The following is a 19835-nucleotide window of genomic DNA, read 5'->3' as shown; positions in this document are numbered from 1 at the left end:
TCGGCAGTTCGATCATCATTATTTCTATTTCCAAACCTTTATGCCAGTAAATTTTTACAGCCAATTACATCTCGTGACTCGTGCCCAATTATTTCACCAAAAAGAAAAGAAAATAACACATTCCGTAACACGATCGCGTGAGCTCCGCTGCTTTGGTATATCGTATATGAAAGCATATTTATATATACACATGGTATATACCAACTGTAGACTGGGGGGGGGGGGGGGGGGGGGGGGGAGAGAGAAAAAAATTTACAACGAATTTCTCATATGCGAAGAAAACAGATGCAAGCTGTGTACTTACATGTTGTAACATTAACGTGTAATTTCACGTGGAACTCAAGTTGACGCAAAAAAAATGAAAAAAAAAAAAACGTTCTCAACTTTTCTTTACTACTATTATTATGACGTATTATTATCGCCGATTATAGTGATTACCGGTTGTATAAAGGTGAAACAATGAAGCATACGGTATTATTGTTCGGTTAAAAGAAATGCCTAAGAATACTTGTACATGGTTATAAGTGGAAATGTAAGGTAATCGTAGGACTTACGTCTTTGTGTTCGGTGTCGAGAGCGTCCCACATCGAAGCGACGATTTTCGACACATCGCCGAAACTTGCGCTTGGATTCTGTCCCTTGATAGCCGCCTGGGTATCGCGGAAGAATAATGCGTACGCCGACACAGGCCTGAAAGCAGGTTTACCACTGTCAAATACAATCTGTCGTTCATCGTCTCTTTTCCACGTTCATTTTATACCCTCCGGTGCGTGCGCAATAAAAAAAAATAAAAAAAAAAAAAAGAGTCAAGTATACCAATATTTTAGGATCTAGTTAAGTTTCCCTTTCAAAGATAGTAAAAGTCTGTCGCAATCTTGGTTCAAAGTTTAAATATCATATATTCTGTGAATGTGTATATACACTTCTCGCATCAGGATTGCTCGCCAATGTTTTGATATAACAAGTAATTGCATCGCGCATTCTTTCTCGCATTGATTATAGTTGGTAGAATTTTCGCTGAGTAACACGAATAACAACGGCTTGACTGTCCCAAGAGGCAAGAAGTTAATTATTAGTGCAGGACTATGACGGTTATGTAAACGGGGCAATCCATGACATCACGATCAAGATTCTACGTCGATGTCTCTGATTGGTTTTGATTTGGATTATAAAATTTTTTTTATGAAACTGCATGACGTAAAATCTTATAAAATATCTTTTTTTAAATATTGACACCTATTAGAAGATGAAGATTTCGTAACTTCAAAACATAAATGCATAGATAAAATTATATGAAAATAAATTCTTTTTTTTTTTTTACATCGATTATAAGCAATCGGTAGATATTTTTCTAAACAGGGTATGTATATTATATGCTTACTTTTGCGGCTCGTTGGGATCGCTCTTCTTCTTCTTCTTCTTTTTCTGACCTTTAGGTTTCTTCTGAGCTTTGGTCACCGCGTCAGTCCTTTCCGGTGACGATTGTTTGATGGCTACCATCTGCGAAGCAAATAATTGAAATATATTAGTATTGTTGTAAATAAGTATTAAACTTGCCAACGATTTAGAGTTGGAAAAATGAGTCTGCAGGTATATTTCTTACGATTAATCACGCGTGAATCACAACGACGCGACGTTCCGTACATATAAATAATCTACTGCAATGGAATGTCAACCACCAATAGCAGACTTTTAAGAAAGTGATTTCAATATGCAGCCACAGCGACTAAGGCTGGACTTAATTATTAACGGAAGAAAAAGTGAAAGAAAAAAGCAAAAATGATGCGATGACGAATAAGGATATATGAGGTGTACGTATCGTTAGCAAGCGGGTAGAAAAATAGACCGAGGAGAGGATATACCTAGATGCATTAATTACAGATATGCACGTGTGATATATACTTCAGTACACGTAGGTGTAGCCAGTAGGTATATCAGGATATATATGTATATATTCACCCGCATTCGTCATCGAGTAATTTTAAAACTGTGCTCTATTGTATTTAATTCTGAGGCGAATATAGCGGAAACACACCGCGGTGACGGACAACCTTCGCGTGTCACTATTAGAAATTCAAGGTTTCGCCTACCGCTCTCCTTCTCAACAGTCTGACAAAACACTATTCACACAATTTTTAATGTCAACTTAAATCGACCGTCGGGTATCCATTAAAAGGAATTTCCGAAAAAAAAAAAAAAAAAAAAAAAAAAAAAATACTCTTTATAACGAAACAAAGCAGCTGCTGGTGCAGTTAAGTATACCAAGAGAAAGATAATATCGTTTTTCACTTATTAGAGAAAAGAATATTTTTCACTCTTTCAACCAGAAAATTTTGCTAATAATAACTCCCAGTGTGTCTGTATTTTTCTTGTTTTTTTTTTTTTTTTTATTACGCCATTATACAGGCTGTGAAAAACTGTGCAGGTTTTACGCGTCTGGTGTTCTTATTACCAAGGAATACTATACTTCGATGTACTATATAATATAGATTGTATACATATATATACATACATACATATATATATATATGTATATATATATATATACATACGTAGACGACGATAAAACACGACCATGTATATTTAAGGCATCGTCTTCAGGAGGAGAGAGAGCATTGTTTATACAACCTGTTTCCCTCCGCCTGATTTCTCCTTTTGCAATCGACTCTCTCGTTCACTCCTCTTTTTTTTCCCCCTTCTACCTTATTTATTATTTCAGCACATTTTTTTCTTCTCTCTTTACTCCGCCAAACGCATTGTTATAAAAGGGTTCGCCACCACCGATTTCACGTCTCGCGAATAATCCCGACATGGAACTGCATTATATTATACATAGTACTGTAGGTATTATTGGTTATATGGTGGTCAAAACGTTTAGAGAATAAAAAAAAGCCTCGTACAGAAGCGGCGAGAGAATGAATTTTTCAAACGGCGAGAACAACAAGGTTTCCGTTCACATTTCATTTTCACTAAAATGTTTAATTATCTGTTGATCCTATTTTGGCAAAATGTATTATACAACAATGAGACACAAGTATAAAGAAAAATTCTCGCAATCATCGCACAACTTGGGACGATGTCTAATCAATTATTCTTTTTTTCTTCGCTTTTTCTTCATGACCAGTGTTTATTATACGATATTTCCAACCAATAAACCCTTTATCAACGGCGATTGTAAAACATTAAGAGATGCCGGGCAAAGACCAAGTTCTGCGGCAATGGGAATGAGTGTGAACGAGGTCGAGTCGCGGATAACCCACATCGCTACGTACCTTCATTGTATGTTAAGTTATACTATATTACTATTATACCAGACCATCGTGATGAATACCACAGCGTCCTAATATATATATAACGTAAACACATTTGAGCATGTACGTACATAAAACGTGTACATCAAAGCTCGGAGGTAATTTTACGTTCAACCACGTCAGCGAGAAAAATTAAGAAAAAGAAGAACACGAAGAAGAAGAAGAAGAAGAAGAACAGCGTAACTGTGACTAAGTGCCAGTAAACTTTCCACAACGTCGTGTACATAAACTTCATTAAAGTCGAACCAGCGTGAAAAAAGTCGAACACCGAGATGTTGTATAAGTACGAACAAGATTCGATTTTTTATTTATTTTATTTTGCGTTTCGTTTTTTTTTTAAATTTTTTTAATTACCGAAGCGAAGTTGCTTCGTATAATATTATAGACATAATACACGTACAACAACATGGTGATGAAACGATTTCGGAGGTATTTAGAAGAATTGAATCGGATCTGATATTGACAAGCCACGCGAAGAAACGAGAGAGCAAGGTTCAGCGGGTTTTGGGCAAGGTTTCTTTCTCTTCTTCTTCTTTTTCATTTTTTTTCTTCTTCTTTTCCTTCTTATTCTTCTACTTCGGCCCTTGTTTTTATTTTTCCGTTTCCTGTCAAGATTCTCAGGTTGACTCGGTGATATATAATACCACTGGAGGAAGAAGAAGAAGAAGAAGAAGAAGAAGAGGGCGGCTAAATCGATAGGAAAGAGGAGATGTTCACTGCCAGAAACAAGTATGCATACGTATATATACACACACACGTGTATATATATATATATACATGGATAAACGACCATGAAATGGACCTTCCTTCTCAGAAGTGCAGCATATTCTACGATTCGAGATGCTGCGAGACGATGAACCGAGAAACCGTCTGTTCCTCTTTCTGTTACCGATTCACCACGGAGATCCTCCGTTCGATCGATCGACGACGTTGTTCTAGAAAGCTCAGTATAATCCGAACATGCAGTCTGCAATGGACAAACCGTGAATGATCTTCTGGGTCGACAGAAGAGAGACCGACGGACAGACAGACAGACAGACAGACAGATATGCACACACACCGAGTACGTACGAAAAGCTTCGTCATTAAATATATTTTACACTTATTAAACGTCAGTTAAACATCTGGAAACGACAAAACTACATTACACGAATGCAACTCTTCAACAACTCACCATAGCTGAGTGTGGAGTACTGTCGTCGCTGTCCTCGCTTGTTGTCGTGTTGACATTTTCGGGTATTCCATTTGGTTGCATGGCTGGTGGACTGCCCCCCGTTGGACTGCGATACTGCATTGGTTGCTGCTGTTGCTGCTGCTGTTGTTGTTGTTGCTGTTGCTGCAGCTGTTGCTGTTGTTGTGGATGCATGTACTGCATGTGCTGCTGCATCTGTACCTGCTGATGCTGTTGCTGCTGCTGCTGCTGTTGTTGTTGTTGGTGAGAGTGTTGCTGAAGCAGCAGAAGCTGTTGGCTACCATGTTGCTGTCCCGGCGACGTCATCGTCGAATACGAACCCTGGGGGCTGTTGTACGCCGAACTGTAACGGAATTTACGTGAAAATAAAAACCCGGGTTAATTACAACGAAACGCTAATTTCGTTACAATACCTATAGCGTAATTATAATTAAATGAATCACACAATGTTCAGTAATTGGTTATACCGTAATAACGATAATTTCAAAAACACAGAAAATTCGTCATCGTCGTGGCCTTCGGGGCGATTATTATACCTATCTATATCAGTGAGAGAAAAGACATTGTTGTCGATTCCAAGGAAAATACTCGGAGGGGTGAGGTAGAGGAGGAGGAGGCACGAAGGGCTTAGTTTCTCATAATTATAATTATTATATTATATTATTATGGGAGAGTTCTGTTTGGATTATCCCATCTGTGCTTTCGCCAAATTCACAAATATTTTCATACACCGGGAACAAGAGGGGAGGAAAGCGAACGCCGCAAGAGAGAAAAGCATTGAGAGTTTAAAGGGGGAGGAGGGGGAGGAAGAGGAGGAGGAATGGGGGGCGGAGAGAGGGAGCCACCGGCTCGATGCTATTTTAACACAAATTGGATAACTTTTGAGATATGGCCGCCGCTGCGTCAGCGTCGAAGGATTTACAGCCTATTCTACATCAGCCCCCCCCCCCCCCCGCTCTTCTCACCCTCCACACCGACATTCTCTCGGCAATCCTGCCCTCGCATCCACCAGTCCAAAATCAAATTTACCTGCCAGTAAATTCACCTCCTCTCTCTCTCAATCTCTCTCCTTTTTCTGTATGTATTATAGTCGTCAGCTTCACGGAGGACTAAGGAAAATTGGGCACAGATATGCGTGTATGCGTGTGTATAAGAGAAACGCTGAAGAAGAATGGTCGAACGTATAAATTCCTTGAAATAAATAACAAATCACGGGTGTTTCAACTTCGGTATAACGGATACATTATAATATTATAGCTTTAAGAGGATGCTATACGGTCATGTTTTACCGAAGGAAAATACACTATCACATTTTGATTTTATGCAAAAATGTATCGGTGTGTTTCGTCAAGAATTTATTGCACGTAGAATACGGCTGTTATACCCTTTTCGGCATTGAAACGCATAGCCTCTGATAATAGCGAAAATAAATGAAATTTAACGCAGTCGGTAAGGAAGGACCGTAGCATTCCCTTAAGCGTGTAACTTCTTTCCCCCGTCAATATTACAATACTTTGCAGTGACCGCAATTATTTGATTAGCGTTATAAACGTCGCGACGCGCGAAAATGTTCGAGCAACGAGGGTATAAGATACGTAAGACTAAAAGAAAACTATTCATTCGGAAGAGAAGAAAAAGAACAAGTTTTAAAGTCCTACATGCATGAATATATCGAGAGCTGGATCTTCTCGTGTATTGTAACGGTCAAACTTAGATACCGCCGCTCTTACAATACGTAAGTAAAAGACCGTTGGAATCCTACACCGGTAGGTATACGTACCGTGGTGTTACGGTGTGTATGCAATGCACACGCGTGTATGGAAAAGAAATAAAAAGAAAGAGGATCCTCTCCAACGTTCGCTCGGCCAACACAACGGATAAACGACGGTAGATGTTTCAAGGATCGTTCGTTCCCTGCTTACAAATATACTTATTTTTGTCGATCGTTTAGAGGTTCGTGTCCTGACTCTCCACGGTTTGTGTCACTTTTTCTTCTCCGTCATTTAAGAAGAAATAAAACCATACTCCGTGCGTGCATAATGGATACACATACCGACGTATGACGACTAGCAGGCACGAACCCGTCTCAAAGTCCGAGATATAGGCAACCACATTTCCATACCATCGAACATTAATCACGGTTATATTAAAATTGGCCTGAATTTATTTATCTGGGTCGTGTCTAATAAATTCCTCGAAGAAGCTGGTTGACTCATACCATACGGTATTCGAATACCTAATTCTTTCCGGGTATACGTTCGAGTACGTATACTTTGACCAATTAATGGAGAAAATTTGTTGACCTTCGTTCCTTCTTCCTCCTCTTCTTCTTCAAATTCTTTTATGTTAATACGTACTTATTATATACACACACACACACACACACACACACACAACACTTGTGACGCGTATCGTCGATTAGAGAAAGGTGTGCAGCAGCTGTACGGTAAACGATGATATTTGAACGTTACGAAACGCGAAAAGAATTGATGTGGATATGACGTAGGTGAAAACCGTAAGGCAGGAGAGACACGATTCGGTAAATTAGAAAACCATCATTATCGGCCAACGGCTTGTTGACGATCATGATCGATCTCAAGTATACCACGACTATCGTAAATTTGGTACGTATGAATAAATCGAGAATTTCGATCCTGCGAGTAGTTAGAAAACCGAACCAAGTCCTCTTTATTCAAGTTTATGCTCTGGTTCGAGTGTAGCGAGAAGAGCAATGTTGCTGTCTGTCCGTGAAAACAGAGAACTAAACGAGTTAAACCAAACTTCTATTTCTTTTTCTTTTTTCTTTTTTTTTCAACTCTTAAACGTTGAAACGGAGAATAGTAGTCGACGCCTTTCTCTGTTGCTGCTGCTTCTGCTACTTCTTCTTCTTCTTCTTTTCCCGATGTTGTCGTAAAACGGGCACCCAACATACATACATACCGACCTACCAGCATCCGCCGCAAGGGGAAGAAACGAGAGAACACTTTGTATAAGATAGGTTATAAGGCAGGTATACTCGTCGGTCCGTCCGTCTCGACGACTCTTGAATTCTCCACGTAGCTACGTGTGTTATATTATTATTACTGCAGCAGTCAGCTTGGCTACTTCAAGGATGTGAAAAACGCATGACACCCATCGCCAAGATCAACGCGTTCATGGTGTTGCTGTTACGACCCTGTAGTGCACATTTAACAACTGAACCACTTTATGCCACGCACGATTTCACGTCGATCAAAGGCTTCTCTTCTTCTTCTTTTTCTTCTTTTTCTTCTTCTTCTTCTTCTCTTTCTTCTAGTTCTGCGGGACGGGTTTTAGTACGAATCGGTCTGAACAAGAAGTTTAAAATGCTGAAGATGATGAGTACGAGCGGACCAACATCTTTACTAGATCATATATAGGTGATATAATATGCGACAGAAATGATCCTGAGTAAAAAACGTACGTACCAAATATGTAATTGAGTTTTGGTACCTTTCGAACCTGTTTTCAATGGCTTGGTGTTCACCATCATTGGCATTACTAAAGGTCTTTTAACCTTTTCAGTCAGAGAAGCCACTATAGCGGCACCCTTTTTCCCCTTTTTTTATATTCCATGCAAATCCTGATTTTCTTTGCATTTTCAGGTGACCAGACTGCGTCAATGAATAGGTTAAACAGTTACTTCTTTTTTCTTGTAGCTGTTGCAGATTCAGATGTTCCAATCAATACATTCTTGAACTCCTTCTCATCGTCATCGTCATCGTCATCGTCCTCCTCCTCTTCCACTTTCTCGTCTCGTCTCGATTTCCGAATTTTCATCAGAGAAGAAAACCTCGTTTACTTTTCACTTTTCCAACTAACAATAAATACTCCGTAACGACGACCCGCATCATCAGCATTATCCTCATCATCGTCATTGACACGCACGTGGCTCGTTTGCGAAGTGTGTGACATAAAACATGTATTTATACAGCATACATATAAAATTTGTTCAAAGATTGAATCGTACAGGCTGCAAGCACAGCTCGAGTGAGTATGAATAATTTCTTTTCAACAACTCAACGTCGAGGCCTCTTCGCAACGCAGCATCAGAAGCGGAATACGATGACGATAAGACTGTGTTGCGAGCTGTACGTAAAGGTGGCCAGAAAACTAGGTAACCTACTTTTCTTTCGAAATCTTCCTCCGCCGTATCTACACATATGCACATCGCGGTCTCGTGTATACGTTAGTTTTACACACACACACACAAACACACACACATAAGAAAAAAAAATGCATTTGTAATACTCAGCGTGTATTAATCGTGTATCGAATAACAGGATAGCCACAAATTTTTGGGGAAAAAAATTCCACATTTTCCCAGTTCCATAAGTTACCAAAATCTAAATTGTTCAGCTTATTAACTCTGTATTAGTTTCAAATTTAATTTGAATTTGAAGAAAAATATAAAGTCAGTTTAAGCCAATTTCTTTTCTCGACGTAAAATAAGTAAGCTTGTAGAAAATCATTTCTAATTCCCATCATAGAAAAATGATATTTTCAGTTCTTTTCCACGAACAAATTAAAAATTCCCCGACAATTTGAGGTTTTCTAGATTTTCCCAGGTGTGTGGCCACCCTGAATAATTACCGCAGTGCTATGCGATGTGATGTATGCTTGAAAATGCGAGAGATTGTGTAAAATTTGTCCACCTTATTTTCCACGCTTCTTTCAATATCACGCGGTTATATTCTTATTTCTTCCCCGCTATGATAAACTGTATATATTCATTACAGTTTACAAGAATGGAAACGTTTGATCCGTAACTAAATTAATCCCTGCGACGGACACTTGAGCTGAGGATATAAGAGCTGAATCAAATCAGTCTTTCTTCCATGAGCGTGGTCTATCTCTTAAAATTCAACTTCAATTTTTCACGCACGTCTCGATCGAGTTCTATTGTCATTATATATCATACACATTGTTTTTTCCCCCCTCAGCTATCTTATCCCTGCATCTTGTCCGTTGTTGCAAAAGAGGCAGAATTTTGTATACATACTTTCTTGCAACAAATTTTCACCACGTGTAATATTACAATACACACGATTATCCGTCTTATTGCACGAAACATGTAAAGACGTGACGATGACGATGAAATATGCGTTTGAATACATGAATATAATTTTTAGATACGCAAAGGTATTAAAATCAAAACATGCCTTGCAGCATCGACGATGAAAATTTATATTCACCTTCTGATGTCCCCCCCTCTTTCATTTCTTTTCTTTTTCCCCATCGACTTATTACGCTATTTATTGAGCCCAGCAAATTGCCGGACGTTAATTTTAAATGGACGGTATATTGCCAATCGAAGATTGATTAGGTAGGCCAGGCGGGCGGTTGGCGTTTTTACATACTCTGGATATAATAATAAGAGAGAGAGAGTTACATAATACGTTAAGTATATACACACCTGACGTTGATTGGTTGCATGGCGTGTTCCTGCTGGAGGTAGAGTGGCTGCTGATAGCCACCGGGATCGAGATTCATCCCGTCCGGAGATTGTTGCATTCCACCGCCCTGCATCATCTGCAAAAACGAGAAAAGAATAAAATAAAAAATAAAGAAAAACGTAAGAAGAGGTAAGAAAAATATATCGGTAAGCGCGAAGTAATGAATGACAAAGGAAGACTCGATCTTTCCGGCTCGGTGGTCTTAGAATTTGTAAGACATCATTTCTTGCCTCTTTTTTTAATATGGAAAAAAAAAAACTGCAGGTATCTGTATAAAACTTATATATAATCGATTTACCGAACAGCCGTTACAAACTATCTGTAAAATATACATATGCATACATCCATATATATATATATATGTATATTTGTAAGTCATCATCTCTGGTAAGCGGTAGTAAAGTTGTAATAATATAAAATAAATTATACATCACGAAGCAAAATAGAAACCAAAAAATGCTGCCGCAGTTTAATCGTAGTATTTCTTTCTTTCTTTCTATCTTTCCCTCCATCGTCTATCCTCTCTGTAGAATTCAAACGACAATTAAACATGGATAATTTGTTCTATTCTTCAATTAGTTCCATAAACGAAGAAAAAATTCTTTTTGTACAACGCGAGCATGTTTCACGCGTGTTTTCCGTGCGCAAAGCATCCGTTTCTACGAGGATAGAGTGAATCTGCGAATGCGCATGCGCGGAGGAGTTAAAAGTGATCTTGTATGTACTCCGCGCATGCGCTGTCGCTAACAAATCTGACATCACGCAACCCTAACCTAAATTTCATGCTTCGTGAAATAAATAAAAAAAAACAACGCGTAACACTCCTCTTTTTGTCTCCTTGTCAGACACGAAATATACCATTTTACGTATACGGAGGCGAAATCGTGTTGCATGGAAATATCAGAAAATGAAATAACTTTCGTTATTACAGTGTTCCGTGTTTTTTTTTGTTTTTCTTTAAGATGACGATGCAGGCGGTTAAAGGATGAGTCAGCATTGTACTACACAATACGTGAGAGACTTATGCGCGTTAATTAATGAGGGCAGACGGAGGTCCGCGGATGTCTCATAACTTAGTTTAATAGCTAGCACACACAATTGGAATGCCCCTCGTTTCCTGCGGATGTACAAAAGAGAATCTTGAAACAACACCACATGTCCCGCATACATCTATGCACCTATATACGTATGGATACGTATAAATATATATATATATATATATATATATATATATATAGGTATACATGTAACGTGTAAATATTGTAACGATAACTAAATAATGAATTGAAATTCTATACATGATATCTATATCGTCATGATACAATAATCTTCACGGGGAGAATTTCATTGAGCTACTTTACGAAGGTGCGCGTCAAGTTAAGAGACTCATCAGCAGTGCTACTGCAACACTAATAAGTCCCTTTAGGATATTCTTGTCTCCGTGCAGGATCTTCGCGGCAAGGGAAGAGGAAAGGAGAGAGAGAGAGAGAGAGAGAGAGAGAGAGAGGGGTGGATGAACCTATTCTTGGACCACTTTCGAACCCTCCTCAGGTTCCACGATATCTTATATTTAGTCACGAGATCTCTGCACGGTGTATATATACACATATATAAATATACATATACAAAACATTTCTATTATGCATCCGTTAGAATTTTTCTTCTCTCGTCATTTTTTTCTTCCTTTCATCCCCACCCTTACTTTCGATGTATCTTTATGGTTTCTACATTCCGAGTGAAAAATATCGTTCTTGCTGTTTTCCCCCGTATTTCTTACTTCCTACAAGACTAACAATAAGACTTCACGTATCCGTTTAATTTTGCATAATCTTTTCACCGATCGTCAAAACTGCAGCAGCGTATAAATAAATCATTCGTAAGAGAGATAGATAAAATCTATATATATATAACAATAATAATAATAATATAAATAACAATTTTGACATTTCTCGGCTCTACTAACCTGTGGCTGATATCCGTGCATTGGGTCGTGCTGCTGATGATGCTGTTGCTGATGTTGCTGATGGGGATGGGGGATCGCCGGGATGTCAAAATCCTCGTCGCCGAAACTCGGGGTGTGGAATGTCTGCAAAATAACGAGTCATCGTCGACAAATTAATACAAATAAATCAGTCCTCCTAATACGGATAATTCTTTACTCGTAATATTATCTTTCCGCACTTGTGTTTTGCTTTCCTTTTTTCCCATCCTTTTTTGTACAAATATTTATTACTTCTTGGCAAAATATTTCAATATAACGACAAACGAAGACAAAGTGAATTATTCAAGGAGTCTCTCGTGTCTTCGAAGGAATGAGAATAAATACATATTATCGTAATATCAAACATACAACGCAAAGATGTCGGTATTTACAAAGTATATGTAAATATATTATTATACACGTAGACAAGAGTTACCCCCCATACTTTTGGGTGGCAATTTATTCCGTCTTCAAAGGGGCGGATGGCGTTGGGGTATGGGGGCGGTAGGAGAGGACTCCGGATGTGTGTGTGTGTGCAAGTGCACACCGCGTGCGGAAGAAGAGAAAATAAATTTTCCAAAGGAATAAAAGTTTTTAAATTGGATTTAATAGCGTCAGGAATTTTCCTTTGAGGGGACTTTCACCCCTCCGCCCCTCCACCCTTCCCCTTCCGCCGCCACTTTCGTATTCTGCAGAATGGTGGGCGGGAAGGAGAGAGGTAGGGGGGGTGTAGAGGCACAGGGGTGGGTAGAGTACTACCCCTATTGATCGAACGCGTCTCTTTCTTTCCCTCAAACTCCTGCCAGCTATAACGTATAACATAACATGTACAACATAGCGTGTGTATACACTATACACGTGTACGTATACGTATATCGGTACACGCGTGTCCTATAATGTAAAACCTCTCGGGTAGTCGATTCATTTTTTATTGAACAGAAATAATATTCAACGGGATTCGAGAAATGGAAATATGAAAAAATGTTTATATTACAGTGACAATAAAATTTCATCATCCAGCAATGATACGTATACGATGTGTCTGTAGCTTGATAATACATACGTAGATACGTGCATGTATACATTATACGTATATACCAACACAGGCGTGCCCGCATACGTGTGTATGTTATATGGTATATAACACGGATATGTTTTATACCTAACCTGTGTATACTTTCATCCGAGAGGGAAATTAGTCATTACGAATATATATATATATATATATATGCGCAATATAATTTACATCGCGAGCAGAGAAATCTCTTCCTTTTTCTTTTTTTTAATCCTCTGCTTTTTATCATTGTCGCACTTGAGATGAGACTCGTTCGTTTGATATTCCCGTTTTCTTTAATCTCTTCTCTCGTCAAATATAAGAGCTTCAAACACGATCCTCTCGTTTTCCTAACATTTCTTACAATAACACGATAACTCTAATATTCTTCTAATTATATTGACTGAAGAGGGAGGAAAAAACAAAAAAAAAGTGCAACAAATAAGTAAATAATAACTTGCACGACGAAAACGAGTTTGGGATTGTTTGTGTTACGTATTATAGGAATAATCGAGCGTCAGGATCAACTCGTAACAAAATTCGTCGTTGTCGTCGTTGGAGTAAAACAAGCGTAAAATATTATTAACGAAGGGGGAAAGAAGAGGGCGGGGGGTGTTAAGTGGATATAACGTATAAATTATACGTATAATACGAGGTTGCACAGAGCCGCAGTGAGATAACGAAGCCGCGGGACACGCGCGATGCATTGGCCGTGTATGTTTATAATAATAACAACTCGGTTTTAGCGTAGATCGCTGTAATAAACTTGTAAGTTCCTGTACAAATGCACGAAAGGTCGTAGGTGTGGGTGGAGGTTAGCCGTGAGGGTATGTGGACCGAAAACGGTTAAGAGGATTCCGAGCATTACCGTATTTCTGTTTACTCTCTCGCGGGGATGGGAGAAAGGGAGGAAAGCCGAAACGGAGGAGACTCCTAAATTTCATCCTTATCTCGGTACGGCGAACAGCCTAATATTGCTATTTATTACCGTTAATGCGCATAATTGGGAAATAAATTGAACGATGATCGCTAATTATGCAGCTAATTTCTTGCGCGAGGTTTATAAATGAGAGAAAGAGAGATAGATGGATCAGATAGACAGAGATAAAGATGGATCGTAAATAATTGTAAAAATTCAACAACGAATGTTTGTTCGACGATAACAAATAGTTATTTATACCGATGTGATTTATGCTGTCATTAAAATTACATTATATTCATTTTCACGAGTAATCAACGAAGAATGATGACGCAATGTAATAACAAGAGAATAGAAGAGGAGAGGAGAGGACAGAAGAGAATGAAATAATACATCGAATGGAAAGGTCGACCATTTTTCTTCCATATAATACTTTACTCTGAAGAGAAGTAAAGTTCCTCTCGTCTCTTTTCTTCTTTCTCTCTTTTTCTTTCATCTCGTTAAAACTTACGCGGCGGCACTTTGCTAAAGTAACTTTCAGCTACGAGAAAATATTATTTGGACGGTTTCCGGGATTTCTCTCTCTCTCGCACTCTCTCTAATTCCACTTTTATTCTTACGTACATACATTGTTATATACTCTGCGTAGCGTCGTTGTCGTCGTTGTCGTCGTCGTTCCGACAACTCGTTCGCCAAACTCTTGTTTTACATTTGCAACTTCGTCTAGTTCCTCCTCCTCCTCTTCGTCTTTATCTTTTCATATATTTCTATTTACCTTTCTCTCAATCTCTAACGGAGATAACACTTTATAATATAAAACGTTTCTAAAAACGCCAATTCCAAAATTCATACCCAACATCTGCACAAACATATATGTTAGATATATATATATACGTAACACGGAAAGAACGAATCGCGTCACGTGATTTTTACATAAAAATAATACGTATTCGATTATCGTAAAAAGTATTGGAAAGGCCTCGTGCAAACGCGTATAATTGAAAAAAATAAATAACAAACAACGGTGAAACGGAAAAGAATTCAAAGGAGTGAAAGAAAAAGAAAAATACATGTCAAAAAAAAAAAAAAGAAATTAAAAAAAATTCTCGATGAAAAGAAAATAACGACAGAAAATTATTAAACGAGAGAAAGTGGTTTGTGACCGGTGTGGTGCGGTGATTAGGCATGCGTGGCGAAAATTACCTCGACGTAACGCAAGATTAATTACCTGGAGAGCAGATCCGTATAAACGTGTATATATAATAATGTACGTGTACGTATAACGTAGACGTACATTACAAATCTGTACATAGGTACATACAAACTGAGTGTGAGTATATAATGAAAAATACGATAGGTGTTTGAAAATGTCAAAAATTTATACATATATATATATATATAAAATTGATGGATAATTGATATATGTGGAGAAAAAAAAAAAAAAAAAAAAAAGGCTGTAAATTTCTTATCTAGTAAATATATTACTGCCTATAAATTTACAACAAACAGAGCCTGCGATTTTCCGTGAGGAAAATAACCAAGGATGATTTTTTTATTAATTAATATGCACAGAGAATATGTAAAGTGGTTTGGCGAAACAAAATTTTGGGTAAAAAAAAAAATTTTTTTTTTTCCCAACATCGAAAAAACTTTTGTACAAGTACGATGTCGTTTCTTCGACAGACTAAAGATTCCAGTTTCATTTTAGAAATTCGCAGAGTTTTCCCGGTTTCCCTTGTGCGCACGAACCCTGAATTAAATTCTCTCTTTACATTTACCAACACGATCGTAAAGTAAAATTGAAATTTCACACACACTCGATGTTAATTTTAATTAGGACAGAAACCAGCATATTGAATCAATTTATATTCCTATCGTACAATTTCTCGTTCCTCCATACTTTCCTCGCAAGTTTTAGAAATCGCATAACGTGTTATTTCCAAACCGCACACACATTCTTCAACCCGTATCAAATATTCCGTTTGCGCCAACACCTATTATTTATAGCAGCAAGCAAGCAATCGATTTGTGATTAGTGAGTTTCCTCTTCTCGATACGAGTATTGATGAGAAAGTTACTTCCGCTATAGGCTGATTCTGAGCGTATTGCCTTCGTTTCGACATACATTGCACGCACATGCACGTATGTGTGTACGTCGAGCGTGTATCTACTATGTAAGGATAAATAAATGTACGCCCTGCAGGCCGAAGCTTGAATTAACCAGAGCGTGAAAGATTCATTCGTCGTTACCAAACGATCATTAATATATTTTTACTCAATGCAAACACATGTGTATGTATGTCTATATGTATACACGCAGAGAATTACTTTCAACACTCGACACAACAACCGACGCGTCTCATTAATCATTGTCAATGCAAAGTAAATTCAATCACACGTGGAATACTGGTGGATGAATAACAAGAAAAAAAAAAAAAAGAAAATTATCACCAACAAACAAATTATTATTCATCACATTTATATTTATATACCTGCTTATATAGTTATAACTTTGTAACTGGTTTTTGTTTCTTTTCTTTTCTTTTTTTAGGGGGGGAGGGGGGCAAAATTATATTCTAGGTTTACATTATACTGTATAAAGTAAAAGGCAACCTGTGTACTTAATCATAAGATATTATATCGCCTAGACAGAAGGTTGCCTGTATAATTAATAATAATTAAAAACGGAATAGAAACAGATTGCATAACGTGAATTAATTGTAAAACTTTTTTATATACACACACACACACACACATCATCTATGGAACGTCGTTTTCTTTTACTTACGTCGAAGTTTTACAATATGTTATATATATATGTATATAACATTGGGAAACAGCGAAATGAATTCCTGTACCTACACAGATATCCTGTGGCCTTGCTCTTGGCAATTATATCAGCCGGGTGAAAAAGTGTTTTATAATAATAGAAAACCAATGAAATGAAATAATGAAACGAAAAAAAAAAAAATATTTACAACTAGAAAGCCAGCGAGGGCAGGAAAAATATACCCACTCGACGGTTTTATAATTGGTCGAAACGCCGCGGGAAGAATTAATTGGTGTAGATTAATTAAAAATTCCATTTAATTATACATTATTATAATTATACTTGTTCAGCAAAATTTCAAATTATCACACCGTCGATTTTATGTTGTACGTAACACTGTAACGCGGCCTATTATTCGTTATGCAAATGAATTAAAATATCCGATAATTCGGATGTGAAAAATTTTTGCAGCAGGTAACGATAAGTATTTTTTTTTTTTAATTTTTCTAACGCGTAATGAAAAAAGGACCTATTTAATCACCTGACCATAAATTTTCTCCGCGGTTAAACTGCCCGCCAAATATTATTCGCGTTAGAAACTCGAGTGAGAGTGATAGAGCGAGAGAGAAATAGAGAGTGAAAGAGAGGGAGAGAGAGAGAAAAAGTTTTAAAAATTACAGCCGGTATAACATTTATGGCAAATTGCCAATTACAGAGATTACATACAGATTGCATTGACTGATTCGGGCCTTCGGGCGAATATTTGGCGAGACGAGAAGAACGAAGAGGTTATTTTATTATTATCATTATCATTTGTTTATTATTATGATACGTATAGGAGAAGCCTAAGATCGTTGTAAAATCGAACCTCCATTATCAGCCGCGTACGCTACGGAATTTCGTAATTTCTGCACGTACGTGTACAAAACATACTCATTACATTCCAATGTGTATTATTATAAATTATCGACAGTTATAATCCAACATTTATACTGCAAAACATACGCCGTTCAAATTGGAATAGTTGAATATAGCATACGACCAGGAATCTGTACAATTATTTGCACGTTATGGATAATGAATTTGTTGGTATTAACGCACAAGCGTAGCAAAAAAATTTCTTTTTTTTAAACGAGGTTTACATTTGTACTAAATTTAAAAATACGATGGTATATTAATTTGCGATTAAACAGAATCAACGATTACGGGGAATTAAATATCTATAAATAATAATTGACGATATTATAGTTATCAAAATATTTCTTTCGTCATACTTGGTAAAGTTTGCATAACGTTTGTTTTTTTTTTTTTTCTAAATTATTTTCTCTTGTTCTTACACGGAATGAAATTGCGATGTAATGTAATTAGTTTACACAGGTGTGTTTCGAGAAGTCGGAAATGTGAGATACCAAGCGATTTTTACTTTTGATATATTACATCAATTCCGCTGCTCGATTCTGATCCGCACGTTTCGAATGTTTTGCAGTGTATATTTGTACATAAATGGTGTGTGTGTTTTTTCTTTCTCGTCATATTTCGCCCGAAGGCAGTTTACGCGGAATAATACAAGATAAACACGTTATCGTTGTATCAATTTTTCCCTTTTTCTTCCACCTTACCGCTAAACCAAGGTTTCAAGATACTACGTACGACAATAAAACACACAGCTTCGAAATTCTGGAAATTTTTCAGTACGACGAGGAAATGGTGGATAGAAAAAAAAAAAAAAAAAACGATAATATAATATGTGAACGTAAACTCGAATCTGAGCATATTACGTTAAAAAATGAAATAGTAAAAAAGAAAAAAAACCTGCAAGAATATATTTACATCGTAACTACATTATAATAAATGCAAAGGAATAAACGTCAAAAAAAAAAAAAAAAATCTGCTTCACGTCCGCATTTTATACGTGCATACGTACAAAAACTTGTATATACATAGACAGATACATATAAATATGGTAAAACGAATTTTATCTTCAGAGTGATAAAATCAGAGCGATATATTAAACTCTTAACGACGTAACCTCCATTTTCCCTTCCGTTTCCTTCTCCCACCCACCATCAATGCCAATAAGATTAATAGTTACGGCCGCCGCATGTCCAGATTATTATACATATATTTCAGCCTACGAATTGCAAAGTTTGCACAGAGATAACGTAACGCTAGTTTATTCGGTTTATAGTCCCATCATTCTCTGAGTAACTACATACATGTACAAATACTTCAAACAATTATACAGTGATAATAATATATTTTTATCGCGCGTTCGATACACACACACACACACACACACACACACACACACACACACACACACACACAATATATAATAATATAGCATATTAGAAAAATTGTCACGAAAAATCGAGAAACGAAATTAAATAATTGTATTACCTGACAATATTTTCTCATTACAACTCTTTGTCTTCAGTTATTGCACGAATATTATTATACTGTTATTTTCACTTACGATAATAAATAATCTCGTCGTGCATAGAGAAAGGGAGAAAGAGAGAGAGACGGAGAGAAAGAGACAAAGTGTGACAAGATGAAAGAGAAATATATATATATATACATATAAGGAGCTGGTGAAAAAAAGTCCTCCAAATCTTTCCATTTGAAAAAATAGAGAAGAGTATAAATAATGTAGAGGAAAAGAAAGAGAAAAGAAGAAGAAAGGAGAAGCTGTGCGGGATAGAATATAGACGGCGTGACAAAGCGAGATGGAAGATAAAAAAAAAAAAAAAATAAAATAAATAAATAAATAAAAGAAAGAAGACAATTTACTTTTTGTCGTCATCGTCACCGTCATCGTCGACGTCGTCGTAGTTCCAGTGAAGGGAAGGGAAGGGAAGAAGGTAAAAAGACGTCGTTACAAACTGTCGAGAGGTAAAGGTGCGTATATCCGTGTATAAGGTACGAGGTATCATACGTATAGTTTTATACATATGTGTGAAAGAGACGACCAACCAAAGACCGAGGCTTCACCCCCCCTTCCTCTCGCCTTTCTCGTTTTCTTTCTCCCTCTTTCTTTGTCCCTAGATGACAGATATAACTCTAGCTAGCGCTTATTGTAACAGCTGTAACAAATGTTCCCCTCCTCTACCCTCCCCATTCGTTTCTCCCGC

General features: G+C 37.3%; 1 protein-coding gene across 4 annotated transcripts in view; it reads right to left on the bottom strand.

Moving 5' to 3' along the window:
* LOC124303802 (TOX high mobility group box family member 3-like) overlaps positions 1-19835 on the bottom strand; it is a 141096-nt gene that overhangs the window by 9507 nt on the left and 111754 nt on the right. For all 4 annotated transcript variants that reach the window (XM_046761476.1, XM_046761477.1, XM_046761478.1 and 1 more), the window contains 5 exons: positions 11941-12063; positions 9938-10053; positions 4486-4846; positions 1382-1500; positions 555-690 (listed from right to left, as the gene is read on the bottom strand). In XM_046761476.1, the coding sequence (XP_046617432.1) occupies positions 555-690; positions 1382-1500; positions 4486-4846; positions 9938-10053; positions 11941-12063 (855 nt within the window). The remainder of the gene's footprint in view (positions 1-554; positions 691-1381; positions 1501-4485; positions 4847-9937; positions 10054-11940; positions 12064-19835) is intronic.

This window comes from Neodiprion virginianus, chromosome 4 (genome assembly GCF_021901495.1).
Source record: "Neodiprion virginianus isolate iyNeoVirg1 chromosome 4, iyNeoVirg1.1, whole genome shotgun sequence".
In the NCBI taxonomy this organism is placed as follows: Eukaryota; Metazoa; Arthropoda; class Insecta; order Hymenoptera; family Diprionidae; genus Neodiprion; species Neodiprion virginianus.
Note: the sequence above shows the minus strand (reverse complement) of the source record. Positions and strands in the feature narration are given on the sequence as shown.